The 11,544-nt window shown below is 45.0% G+C and overlaps 1 protein-coding gene across 1 annotated transcript; it reads right to left on the reverse strand.

Moving 5' to 3' along the window:
• On the reverse strand, nucleotides 838-9,621 carry NOV (nephroblastoma overexpressed). The gene is made up of 5 exons (XM_001927050.5): nucleotides 9,383-9,621; nucleotides 9,037-9,262; nucleotides 7,705-7,959; nucleotides 5,377-5,591; nucleotides 838-2,351 (listed from the first exon to the last, which is right to left on the reverse strand). The coding sequence occupies exons 1-5, from the start codon at nucleotides 9,464-9,466 to the stop codon at nucleotides 2,055-2,057; spliced, it is 1,077 nt and encodes a 358-aa protein (XP_001927085.1). The 5' UTR covers nucleotides 9,467-9,621; the 3' UTR covers nucleotides 838-2,054.

Below are 11,544 nucleotides of genomic sequence, written 5' to 3' on the forward strand. Positions count from 1 at the left end.
ATACCATTCAGCCATAAAAGAGAATGAAATTCTGCCATTTGCAAAACATGGGTGGATCTGGAGGGTATTATTCAAAGTGAAATAAGTCAGACAAAAATAAATATTATATGTTATCACTAATATGTGGCGTCTAAAAAAAATGAATGAATATAGCAAAACAGAAACCGACTCACAGATGCAGAGAACAAACTAGTGATTATCAATAGGGGGAGGAGGAAGGGGCAAAATAGGAATAGGAGATTAAAAGGGACAAACTACTATGAATTAAACAAATAAGATATAAGGCTATATTGTACAACACAGGGAATGTAGCCAGTATTTTATAATTACTTTAAGTGGAGCATAATCTATAAAAATATTGAATCATTATGTTGTGCACCTGAAACTAATATACTGTTGCAAACAACTATACTTCAATTAAGAAAAAGATAATACTGGCAATTTAAGCTGGGTGATGGGGATGATGGAGAGTACATTAACTAGATAAGGAAGCCATGGAAGTGAGTTTTTCTTGGTCCAACCACAAGTAGTTCAACTTTTAATATATGGAGGTGTCTTGCAGGTTGTCCAGAAAAAAAAAAAAAAATCAGGGCTCCAGATATTGGATTGAGTAAAAAGTATGGTGAAATCTGAAGCCTGGGCAGAAGAGGTCACTGAACCAAGTAAAAGCTGTCTCTTGTGTTCCTTCTGATAAGAAGTTACAAGCTCATCTGAAAATATCCACTTTGTTTGCAACAGATGCTCTCCCTTGGAGTCTGGTTTAATTTGTAAACTTTAACTTAACGTTTGTATTTTCAGTAAGCAACTCAGAAGCACAAAAGTAATATCAGAGTCACGCATTGCTAAAATCTTGTTTATTAGTAATGTCTGACAAATAGAGAAAGTAAAAAGAATATTTAAAAAAGTATAATTTATATTTATATAAATACTTTAAAGGAGAAAAGCTGAACACCTATGGTGACATTAAAAGAATGTATACATTTAAGTTTGCAGCCTATCTTATAGCCCGACAAGTTAGATACACATATGCAGACACATATATCTTGCTCATGAGTTTGCATATCAAGGCCCAGGAATAAGTTTCAGGCACCTGTACAAGAATTCTAAACTCCCATAGCGTTTGTGGTATTTTGCCACCTCAGTCTTATTGATTTTGTTCTTTATTTCCAAAATTCCACTACCAGCACGTGTGAAAGTCATCAAAGTTTGTAATCACGTGTTTTGGACCTCAGCTTATTCATCAGTAAGGTGAGCGGATCCCTGCAGATATGTTCTGCTTCTTATGAATTAATAAAAATTATTAATGGAGCCCCAGTAGCTTCTAGACACATTAAAATGTCTGAGGGCTGGTAGAGGCTGGTCATCTCTGTATTAGAGCAGAGTTTTCTGTTTAGCTTCTTTCTTTTGGAAAGGAGTCAATTTGTCTGAACCAGAGCCAATTTATGACATCAGGGCATTGAATTCACAAGAGTTCCCATTACTGTAGATACAGATTATTTTCTAGGTACACCGAAAACTGACCACCTCTAGATTTCAAGTGGAAGAGCTCTATGTGTCCTTCGATCTTGGAATTTGAAGTTCAGAGTTGAGCTGCTCAAAAAGGGTGCTCAACAGAGAACTCTTAGGTCACACCTCAATCTAGGACCAAATATTTGTCAGATGACATAGTCAGTATGACCTTGGACTTTACTGTGTTATCCATTACAGTGACCTTTTCTTGCAGTTGTACTAATGTATAATAAAATGAGTGTAATGTGATACAGTCTACACAGTAAAACATATACTGATTCCTGAAATTTACAGAAGTTTTAATTTGCACTAAACACCACAAAAAAGTAAGTCATCCCAAGCACTATCCCGAGCTTACCTTGATTCCAAGTTTACAGTTAAACATATCTCTCATTAAAAATAAAGACAGTATAACCGACTTTGTACGACCACAGAAAATACATGGGCTTTAGAGGTGAATAATAATTCCTCGTAATTTTTCTTATATTCATTTGATGGTGGGAAGCTACAGTTTACCTCTGTAGGTGTGCTTCTCAAGGGACATGTTACATTTCCCCTCTGCTGGTGTTTGGCTTTAAGTCTTGGAGGAAAGACGCGTTGTTATGAGGACAGTTGTTGTGACAGGTGCAGGTCCCAATGACCATCACTGGTTTCTGGATGGTTTTCCCTGGGGAGCACCGGAACTGCACCCGGATGGTTTTGGTGCTGTGGGGGGTGCAGCATCGGCCATCACTGCAGACCCCGCAGAACCTGGGCCTGTAGGTGTGCAAGCTCGTACAGTTCTCGAATTGAAGGTGAATGGCTTTCAGTGACTTGGTGGTGCGGAGACACTTTTTTCCTTTCTAAGAAAGAAGAAAAGGAGTGATGTATGAGACGGCCGTTGTTCCTCTGAGGGATCATCTTAGGTGTATGGAATGACTTGAGAGTTGCCTCTCCAATATCCATTGCTTTTTCTTCATTGCTAATGGAACATTAAATTTTTTGTCCTTTTAGGGCTGTCCCCGTGGCATATGGAGGTTCCCAGGCTAGGGGTCAAATCAGAGCTGTAGCCACTGGCCTATGCCACAGTCACAGCCACAGCAACACAGGATCTGAGCCATGTCTGTGATCTACACCAAAGCTCACAGCAACGCCAGATCCTTAACCCATTGAGTGAGGCCAGGGATCGAACCTGCATCCTCATGGATGCTGGTCAGATTCATTTCCACTGAGCCACGATGGAAACTCCAGAACACTAATTTTGTAATATGCTGTACTACAAGTATTCGCTTCCCCCAGAATATGTGGGAACTTGGGATGGTCTTGTCACAAAGTTCCATGATACACGAACCAAAGGATTTTGGGAAACTCTTTGCCCTTCAGACAGGTGCAGTTTTTAACTGCTTCCTGCATTCATCACTGCCTAGAATGTGGAAACCAGGTCTAATCAAGTATAACCATCTTTTGACCATGTAGCATAAGCATGAGGATGAAAACAATATATATGATAAAGAAACCTGTTTTTTCAAGTCCCCCATAAACAGGCTTGGGTGCTGTTTTTTCAGCCAAACACATTCCTAGGTATTACAAAGAGAAAGGGAATGAATCTGGCATTACTGCAACCCTGTTTGTGTTTCAAATATTTTTTAGACCTTAACTCACTTAACTTTTTAACAACAGTCACTCATACAAAGAACAATTATTCACATCATGAAAAAAAGCCCGAGTTTTACAGATGAATAAACAACCTCAAAGGGCTAAAGTGATCAGAAAACATCCAGTAATTGACTATCTCTGACATAAATCCTATCTCTAGGACCCCAGGAAAGTCTAAGACAGTGGGATTTAAGGTTATTTTCCATGAAGGCAAGATAAGTGAAGAATTTATTCAACATTCCATTAGTAATAGTTAATGAGGAAGCCCAATACTGATAATTCAGTAAGACTGATTATATGTTCATTTCCTACTTAGATGGTTTTACCAAATTGGTCACAATTCTCTACTGCTTTCCATCTTTTTAGGCACAGCCCACAGTCTGTGGGGGTGGTAAGCCTTGGTCTTTAAAACTGGTAGCTCTCAAAGGTAAAGAGTGCGTGAGAATCACCTAGAGTATGCTGAAACACACATGACTGGGCCTTACATGCAGAGTTTCTGATTCACAATGTCTGATGTGGGCCCCACATCACGTGCATTTCTAAGTCCTTAGATGATGCTGCTGGTCTGGGGACCACGCTTGGAGAAGCACAGTCTCCCATTTAAGAATCTTTTGGTATTTCCCTAGATTCTAAGTAAATTTCTGGACTCTTTGTGACATATATATACGATAAATAAATATTTGAAATCTATCATCTCCTAATTTTAAACTGGGTGCAAGTTACCAGAAAAAAAAAATATACATTTTGGAAAAAGAAACAAGAAAAAAGGAGCAAAATTTGAAGGTCATAACATGGAAAAGGTTTAATTTAATAAGCAAATTACGGTGCAAGTTTACTAATATTTAAAGGCTTCTTGGTTTTTTTTCCTTTTTAATATTAATGTTTAGCATATATTTTTGCCAATATCCACAAAAAGATACAAGGTCTGCAACATCTCTGTGTGTGTACATGGATATGCATGTGTGTGTGTGGAAGAGGGGCGGGGGAAGAGAGAGACAGAGGGACAAAGAGATAGAGACAGAAAGAGAGAGACAGAGGGACATAAACAGAGAGGGAGGTGTTTCTAGGTGGTCTTCCAAACTGGTGGAGAAAGCGCAAAGTTAGAACGGATCTCAACAAGTCCTATAGCTAAGCAGCCATATAACAATGCAATCACTAGAGACTCTTATTTTACCAAAAATAGAAGTGACTAGTGGCTCTTATTTTACCAATATTAAATAATGGTACCTACCTAACAGAGTATGCCTGGCACTTGATAAATTCATTCTATGTAATCCTCATGATACCTCTGAGGTAGGGACTGTTAATGTCTCTGTTACATGGGGGGGGGGGGAGGGATTAAGGCTTAAAGGTTAAGAAAATCACCCAAGATCCCCCAGCTAGTTCATGTGAGAAGCCAGGCTCTAAACCCAGGCCGTCTGGCTCCAGAGTTGTGCCCTAAAGCATGAGATGATACTGCCTCAGAAGAGAGAGATGTAAATCTTTCATTGCTATGGACTGTTTCATTTTGGCCTTAGATTTGTACAAGGGTCCCTATACTAGTTCACTTTAGGTATTGCATTTATCTGCTCTAGGCCTGTGATGTCACCAGAAACCAATCAGAGCTTCTGATCTGCATGCCTAATACTCAGCGTTAACACCCTGAGTTTATATCATTCCAGTAAAAAAGGAAAGAAATGTACTATTTTATTTGGCACATATCTCCGTATGCCGGCAAATGTACTAGTCGCACTAGGCTTTTTGAGATACTGAATGTAATTCCCAGACACCCATTCATTCATTCAGCTGTTTATCAAGCATGCAGTATGTCTCAGGTAAGATGCTGGGGACTTTGGGATGTGGAAAGCAGATGTGGTCCTTTCTCTGTTGCTTCCTACAGACTGGACCTGAGGGATGGAGAAAGCTAAGTTCAGAGATGACCTCTCTAAAATCAACCATGCTTGACCATTGAGTAGCCAGTCCTCCCCCATGCCCCCAAGATGCAATGAGATTTGTCAGACTTTCTCAACTGGGGATATAATTATAGTTATCCAGTACCTTCCTCTTTACCTGCCGTGAACTGCTCGGGATATTTCAATATATTTCAAAACATTAAAGAGAAAGAAAAGAAGGTAAACTCCTTTATGAGAGCTGACCTTGGCGTCAGCTAGCATCAAGGTGACTTTCCAAATCCCTGGCCCCAACGAGGCAAGGCCGCCTCCTCTGTGATGGTGGCCATCCCCCAGCTCCTACCTTATCTGTTGGCTGTGTGTGCTCTTGGTCGCAGGGTCGCACCAGGCAGAGCCGCGTCTGCTTCACCATCTCACAGTGTGGATTCCGATTGGTGACCCGGGTGGAAAAGCCCATGCCACAGCTCTTGGAACACGCACTCCACTCTGTGGTCTGTTCAATGCAGTTGGTACCTGAGTCGGAGATGGCAACTCCTACAGTGGCTTCTGTCCTGTAGGCTATGGGATGTTTAAGTAAAGACAGCATTATTGAGAAAAATGGGGGGTGGCAGAGTGGTCATATTAGGAAGAGCATCTCATCCAGTTCGATACCTTCTACACTCAAGTGCTCTGTATTTATAACCCCTAACAGGTAGCACAGTGCCTGGGGCATGGTTGGCCGTCAAAAAAATCTTTGTGGAGAGTTCCTATTGTGGTGCAGAGGAAATGAATCTGACTAGGAACCATGAGGTTGTGGGTTCGATCCCTGGCCTTGCTCAGTGGGTTAAGGATCCAGCATTGCAGTCAGCTGAGGTATAGGATGCAGATGCAGTTCGGATCCGGCATTGCTGTGGCTGTTGACACCTAGCCTGAGAACCTCCATTTGTTGCAGGCATGGCCCTGAAAAGCAACAACAACAACAAAAAAAAAAAGAAAAGAAAAGAAATCTTTGTGAAATGACTTGCTCTTAAGAAGTGTAAAGATGAGTTTAGTAGTTTTAGGAATGTAGCACAGTATAGCAGCAACAACCATTCCCATAAACTGTAGTGTTTTCGGTATTTTGTACAAAGAAAGGATCATGAAAAAATTATAATTGGATGAGTAAGTAGAACCAACCAACTTAAAATGGTGGCGAAAGCAATCCTCTGCCCTAGGGAGGTGGAACTGGTCATTTGGGTTGTGGGATATAGTCTCTCAGACTTGGATGACAGACAGTTTTGTCTCAGTGCTGAACTGGCCTGGCTTGGGGGCCTATTTCCTCCCTTACATGGCAGTTTTCCTATCTGTAAGGTCTGGCTGATAATCTCTGACTTCAGAAAAACCGTTAAGTTCTGGGTACTGCCAGCATAAATAATCTGGCTGATTAATGGCTTCGAAAATATTCTCTACTGGATCTTGAATTTTTGCTTTCCAAAAAAAAAAAAAAAAAAAAAAGACTTCCTGGAGTTCCCGCTGTGATTCAGCAGGTTAAGAATCTGACTGCAATGGAGGTGTGGGTTCCATCCCCAGCCCAGTGCAGTGGATTAAAGTATCTGGCGTTATTGCAGCTGCAAGTGGAAATAGGTCACAACTGCAGCTCAGATGCAATCCTTGGCCTGGGAATTTCTGAATGCAGTCATTAAAAAAAAAAAAGAAAAGAAAAGAAAAAAAGACTTCCTTTATTAGCCAAAACAAAAAGAAAAGCAATACAAAGGTCTTGAAATGTCACTTCCTGCAGTATCTGGAAAGGTGATATTTCTCTGACACCTGTCCAGGGATGAGCGGCATTCTTTAGGGAGGCTGGTCTTGAGAGTGCATAGGTAGTGTACAAAATGCAGAAAAGAAAGAGACATTGCCAGGCCCTTTGCAAATGGCCTAAATGGCCCAATGAATTGACACTTGCCACATATATATGAGCTAAATCAACTATATGTTCTGCATGAAGTTGCCAAAGCACATCTTTGCAATCAGCGTTAGTAAGGATCAAGTGGTATATCTGGAATCTAATATTGGGCACAAATAACCTTTCCACAGAAAAGAAACTCATGGACTTGGAGAACAGACTTGTAGTTGCCAAGGGGGAGAGAGTGGGATGGACTGGGAGTCTGGGGTTAATAAATGCAAACTATTGCATTTGGAGTGGATAAGCAATGAGATCCTGCTGTACAGCACAGGGAACTATATCTAGTCATTTGTGATGGAACATGATGGAGGATAATGTGAGAAAAAGAATATATGTACATTATATATATATAATATATATATATATATATACATGACTGTGTCACTTTGCTGTACAGTAGAAAATTGACAGAACACTGTAAAGCAACTATAATGGAAAAAATAAAAATCATTAAAAAATAGGGACCAAGAGGGATTGATTCAAATATAAATAGTAGTCATGCAATAAGACAGAATCAGTCCTGTGGCTCAAAAGAACCACCTTCTTCTTCAGGAGAGACTGGGTGTGTACTCCCATAACTTGGCTGGGATTCCACCGTGGGTTTGATCTCAGTGGGCAAGCTGGACTCAACAACTGAACGGCCAGAAACTGAAGCCAGTTTCTCACTGCACACCCCAAAGAGCATGCCTGCTTCCTGCCTGTCTTGATTCCTGTGCTGTGAGCATTTTTTAGGTCTTCTGAATTTCTCACCTGGAAGGGTTTGGAGGTCCCCTAAGGTCCCCGTCTCATTTGAGTCACAGATCCACTTTTCACAGCACTCCCCGGGCACTTTGACTTTTCTCGGAGCTGGGCAGTCGGGCTGGGGCAGTAGCAGGTCCTCCTCACAGCGGGGCACACAGCCAACCTGTCCATCTTGACAGGCGCACTGGTATTTGCAGCTGGGCTGGAAGGTCTCTCCACTTTGGTAGATGACTCCGTCAAACACACAGTTGTCTCCTTCTATTGCTAGAATATTGGGGAAGCGAGGGAGAGAGAAAATCTAGAACAGTGCACTGGAGAAGCTATATACGACCCACAGCACGTGTTCCAAACCTCAGATCATTCTTTTCCTTGTTGGGGCCATCTGGTTGCTGATCCATCACCCCAAGAGAGATGTCCTCATGGAGGCCTCCCAGAGGCAAAAGAAACGCTCAAACCACCCAGTCCTGCCATTTAGTTTATGGATGAAGAAAGAGGGGCCCAATGGTGAAGTGAAACTCCCCAGGCCCCGCAGCTGCTCTTCCCAGTAATAGTTTTTTTTTTTTTTTTTTGAAGAACCTCCTTAGATTCTTCTGCTCCAGAAGCTCAGAATTAAAAAAGAAAAATGGGGGGCTCCCAACAGGTTAACTGGTCACACTGGTAAGGTGGTTAGGATTCCTTGGCATTCCAGTACAATAAATCACTAATTTAGAGAAGGAACTGAAAGGTTCTTCCAAGCCCTCTTATCCAGGGAGGCAGGGATGACCTCCAACTAAATGGTGCACCGTGTGAAAAATTGATCCCCGATTGATTAAGTTTCACCAGCCTGGATGGGCTTGTTGCCTGCATTTTTATTTTGCTCGCAACCCAGGCAGGGCTTACACAGTTGTTCCAGGAGAGGAGGGACAGCTTGGCTGAAACGGGGCAATTACAGGTGTGAAAACAAACCTGGCCGGCTCCCGTTGGGGGGGCTGTAAGCATATGAGTAAGCCCATGCTTCCATCACCCCCAAGCGTCCCCTGGAAACGTCCAAAGGAAATGACTTCACTGGTCCCTCACTGGGCTCTGCTCCCTGTCTCTCTAGATTCTTCTCTGGGGAGGCAAGTAATGAACGCTTCCCCCTTCCGCCGGCAGGTTTTGTTCCCAGCTTCTGGCGTTCTCCAAAGACCCCAAGCGCCCCCAGACCAAGGCTGGCGCACACAGCTCCGTGAACATCACCCACTGCATCCCGTAATTAGTATTTGCGCATCACCGGCTGGGGAGCGGGAGGAAGGGGAGAGGGAAGAGCGGGCAGCTTCGCTGGGCGAGGGACAGGAGGTCAGGCAGCGGAGCGGGCAAGGTTACCCATGCAGATGCCGGTCTGGGCGCTGGGGTCGGCTCGGCGGTCGCAGAAGAGACCGCGGCTCTCCTCGCAAGGCAGCATCACCGAGCAGCTCTCACCGCGCTGGCGGGCGCACACCAGGCAGCAGGAGCAGTCGTCCAGGACCGCTCTCACCCCGGGGGCGCAGGTCGGCGGCTTCTTGGGGCAGGGGGCCGGACACGAGGGAGGGCAGCGCTGAGTCGCAGCGACCTGGAGGTAGGCGAGACCAGAAGGAGAAACCTCGCAGAGCCACCTGGGGACCAAAGGCAGAGCCGCCTGGGGACTGAGCGGGGGCCGCCCAGAAAGACACCTTACGGGTGCGCCACTCACCTGTCCCAGGAGATGGAGGAGCAGGAAAGCCAGGCAGAGGCACCGCTTGGGCAGACCGAGGCGCAGGCTCTGCGCTCTCTGCATGTTCAGGCTTTGTCCTGCCGCTTTCACAAGACTTTCCAGGTCTGAGATTGGCTCTGCTCGTCCCGCTCCAGGTCGGGCTCGGCTCTCCCCAGCGCCACCGCGCAGGTTTTATAGCGCGCTCCTGGGACGCGCACAAGCCGGTTGGCTGCAGCTCAGGCAGGAGGCGGGGGGGATCGGCGGGGTGGGAATGGAACGAACCCGGGGTTGCCATGGCAATTGGCCTTGGGTGCCGCTCTCCTTAGGGCGCGGCCCCGGGGCCTGCGTGTGCCTGTGTGTGGCGACTGGCTTTTCCCAGAGCGCCGGGAGGGGCTGGGTGGAGGCCCGAGGCCAGGACCCAGGGCTCGGCTAGCGCGTGGGAAGGAAACGCCCGTTTCCTCCTGGAAGCTGCACCGCCTTCCCAGAGGACTAAGACACCGCCACTCCCCACCACGCTTCTCTGCCCTGGCCGTTCCAAGCCGGCTTGCAAACGTGGGGCTCTCCTAACGGGGTGTCTGATGTTTGGGACCATCTGTAGGGGGTTGGCCAGAGGCCCAGTGGTTAGTCATAAAGGAAGCACGTGCAAGTTTGTCACCGTTTAGGGCACTCTTTGAAAGTGTTGTGCGAGGGGAGGGGAAGAGAGAGAGAAGAGGAGAAACATAGAAGGGAGAAGGGGGTCGAGAACAGAAAATATAAAAGTCTTCATGTTAGGATGGGGGATGCTATTGGCCACAAGGCAAAATTCTTTTGACTCTAACCAGTCTAAGTTCTGCTGGTTCTTAAACCCCCAATTCTGCAGGTTTGGTGGACATACAAGTAAAACATCGTGAAATGAAAATATAAGAGCTTGAGGAGAATAAAAACTTTCTTCCTGGTAGAGAAAAACCTTGAAACACCTATGGTAGCATGCCTCCTGCGAAAGAGCACACGTCAGAATAAAGAGCCTGTGGGAGTTTACAAGGCAGGTTCAGCTCAGCCACTGTCAAAACCTCAGTGAAAGAAGGAAGGAGTGGGGAGGGTACTGGCTTAGCTGACACTCCCGCAAATCGCAAATCGAATCTCTCTTCCACCTGGCACCTGCTTTCCAAAAATGATGACTGTGACATGTCATCTCTCAAGAGGAGAGCAGTTTGCTCCAAAGGTGACACTGCTTAATGGTTAGAGAAGAAAAAAAAAAAAATGTCTCTCCTGTACGTGAACTTTGCTTCTGCCTCTGAGATAACTATGTCCAGCTCCTTTGTGGGTAGCTGTGTTGGTTGGAAAGACACTTTTCAGAAAAAAATTATACAGGCTTGTAACTCTAGGCTCCACAAAGAAACAAATTCCCTCTATGTCATCCCTCTCCAGCACGAAGGAAATCGAAGGCAGCTTGTGGAAGGGGTCAGAATGAAGTCATCCCAAAGCCCCTTCAGGATAGTTCTCTGGGCAGCTTAAAACTGCAATTGCATACTTCCGAGCCTCCATTAATCCTGCTTCCTTTGAGGAAAAGCAGACGGAGCCAAGACACTCGGTGAGAGACTGAACAGCTACTTTGTGCCATGTCTAGGACTCAGTATGCTCTTCATGGGGCATCTGGCCTCGTGATGCTCCCACCTGGCCGTGCAGCAGAGTCAAGAGGGTATATTTTTGAAATATATAGATTCTTGGACCCACCCTCAGCCCACGCAGATGGATTTTCTCATGAAGGTTCTTGGTAGACAGCATTTCCGTGTACTTGGAAATGGGAGCTGGCTTTGGGAAACCTTGATACAATCAGGAGCACAACTAATGGGGAGGCAAGGCTATTGACTGTTTTCAAAGTATGAATTGACAGAACAAGGAGGAATTGGCAGCATTAGGCTTGGACTGACTTTTCTTAGACAGGAGAGGAGAAACGTAACTTCAAGTCACTGCTTATGTGAGCTGCCACTTAGGCCTCTTGATTTGTTGCAAGCGATGACAGCCAAACTGGAGCTAGTTTCAGAGAGGGGATTTTATGAGACAGAGGCTGTAGTATTTCACCTAATAGCAGAATGGGAACGGTGCTGCTAGGCCTCAGAGGCAACTTGGGTCAGGGCCTCAGAGCTACCAGATCAAGCTGTTCAGTCTGTCCTACCATAGAC

This window comes from Sus scrofa, chromosome 4, assembly GCF_000003025.6.
Source record: "Sus scrofa isolate TJ Tabasco breed Duroc chromosome 4, Sscrofa11.1, whole genome shotgun sequence".
Classification (NCBI taxonomy): Eukaryota; Metazoa; Chordata; class Mammalia; order Artiodactyla; family Suidae; genus Sus; species Sus scrofa.

What these genes read in the sequence shown, in the direction of transcription:
- NOV (XM_001927050.5), bottom strand. Translation starts at nt 9,466, where the DNA reads ATGCAGAGAGCGCAGAGCCTGCGCCTCGGTCTGCCCAAGCGGTGCCTC. An exon ending in TCCTCCATCTCCTGGGACAG is followed by an intron (nt 9,263 to 9,382) that starts GTGAGTGGCGCA and finishes GCCTACCTCCAG; the next exon opens with GTCGCTGCGACTCAGCGCTG. An exon ending in ACACACAGCCAACAGATAAG is followed by an intron (nt 2,352 to 5,376) that starts GTAGGAGCTGGG and finishes CTTCTTTCTTAG; the next exon opens with AAAGGAAAAAAGTGTCTCCG.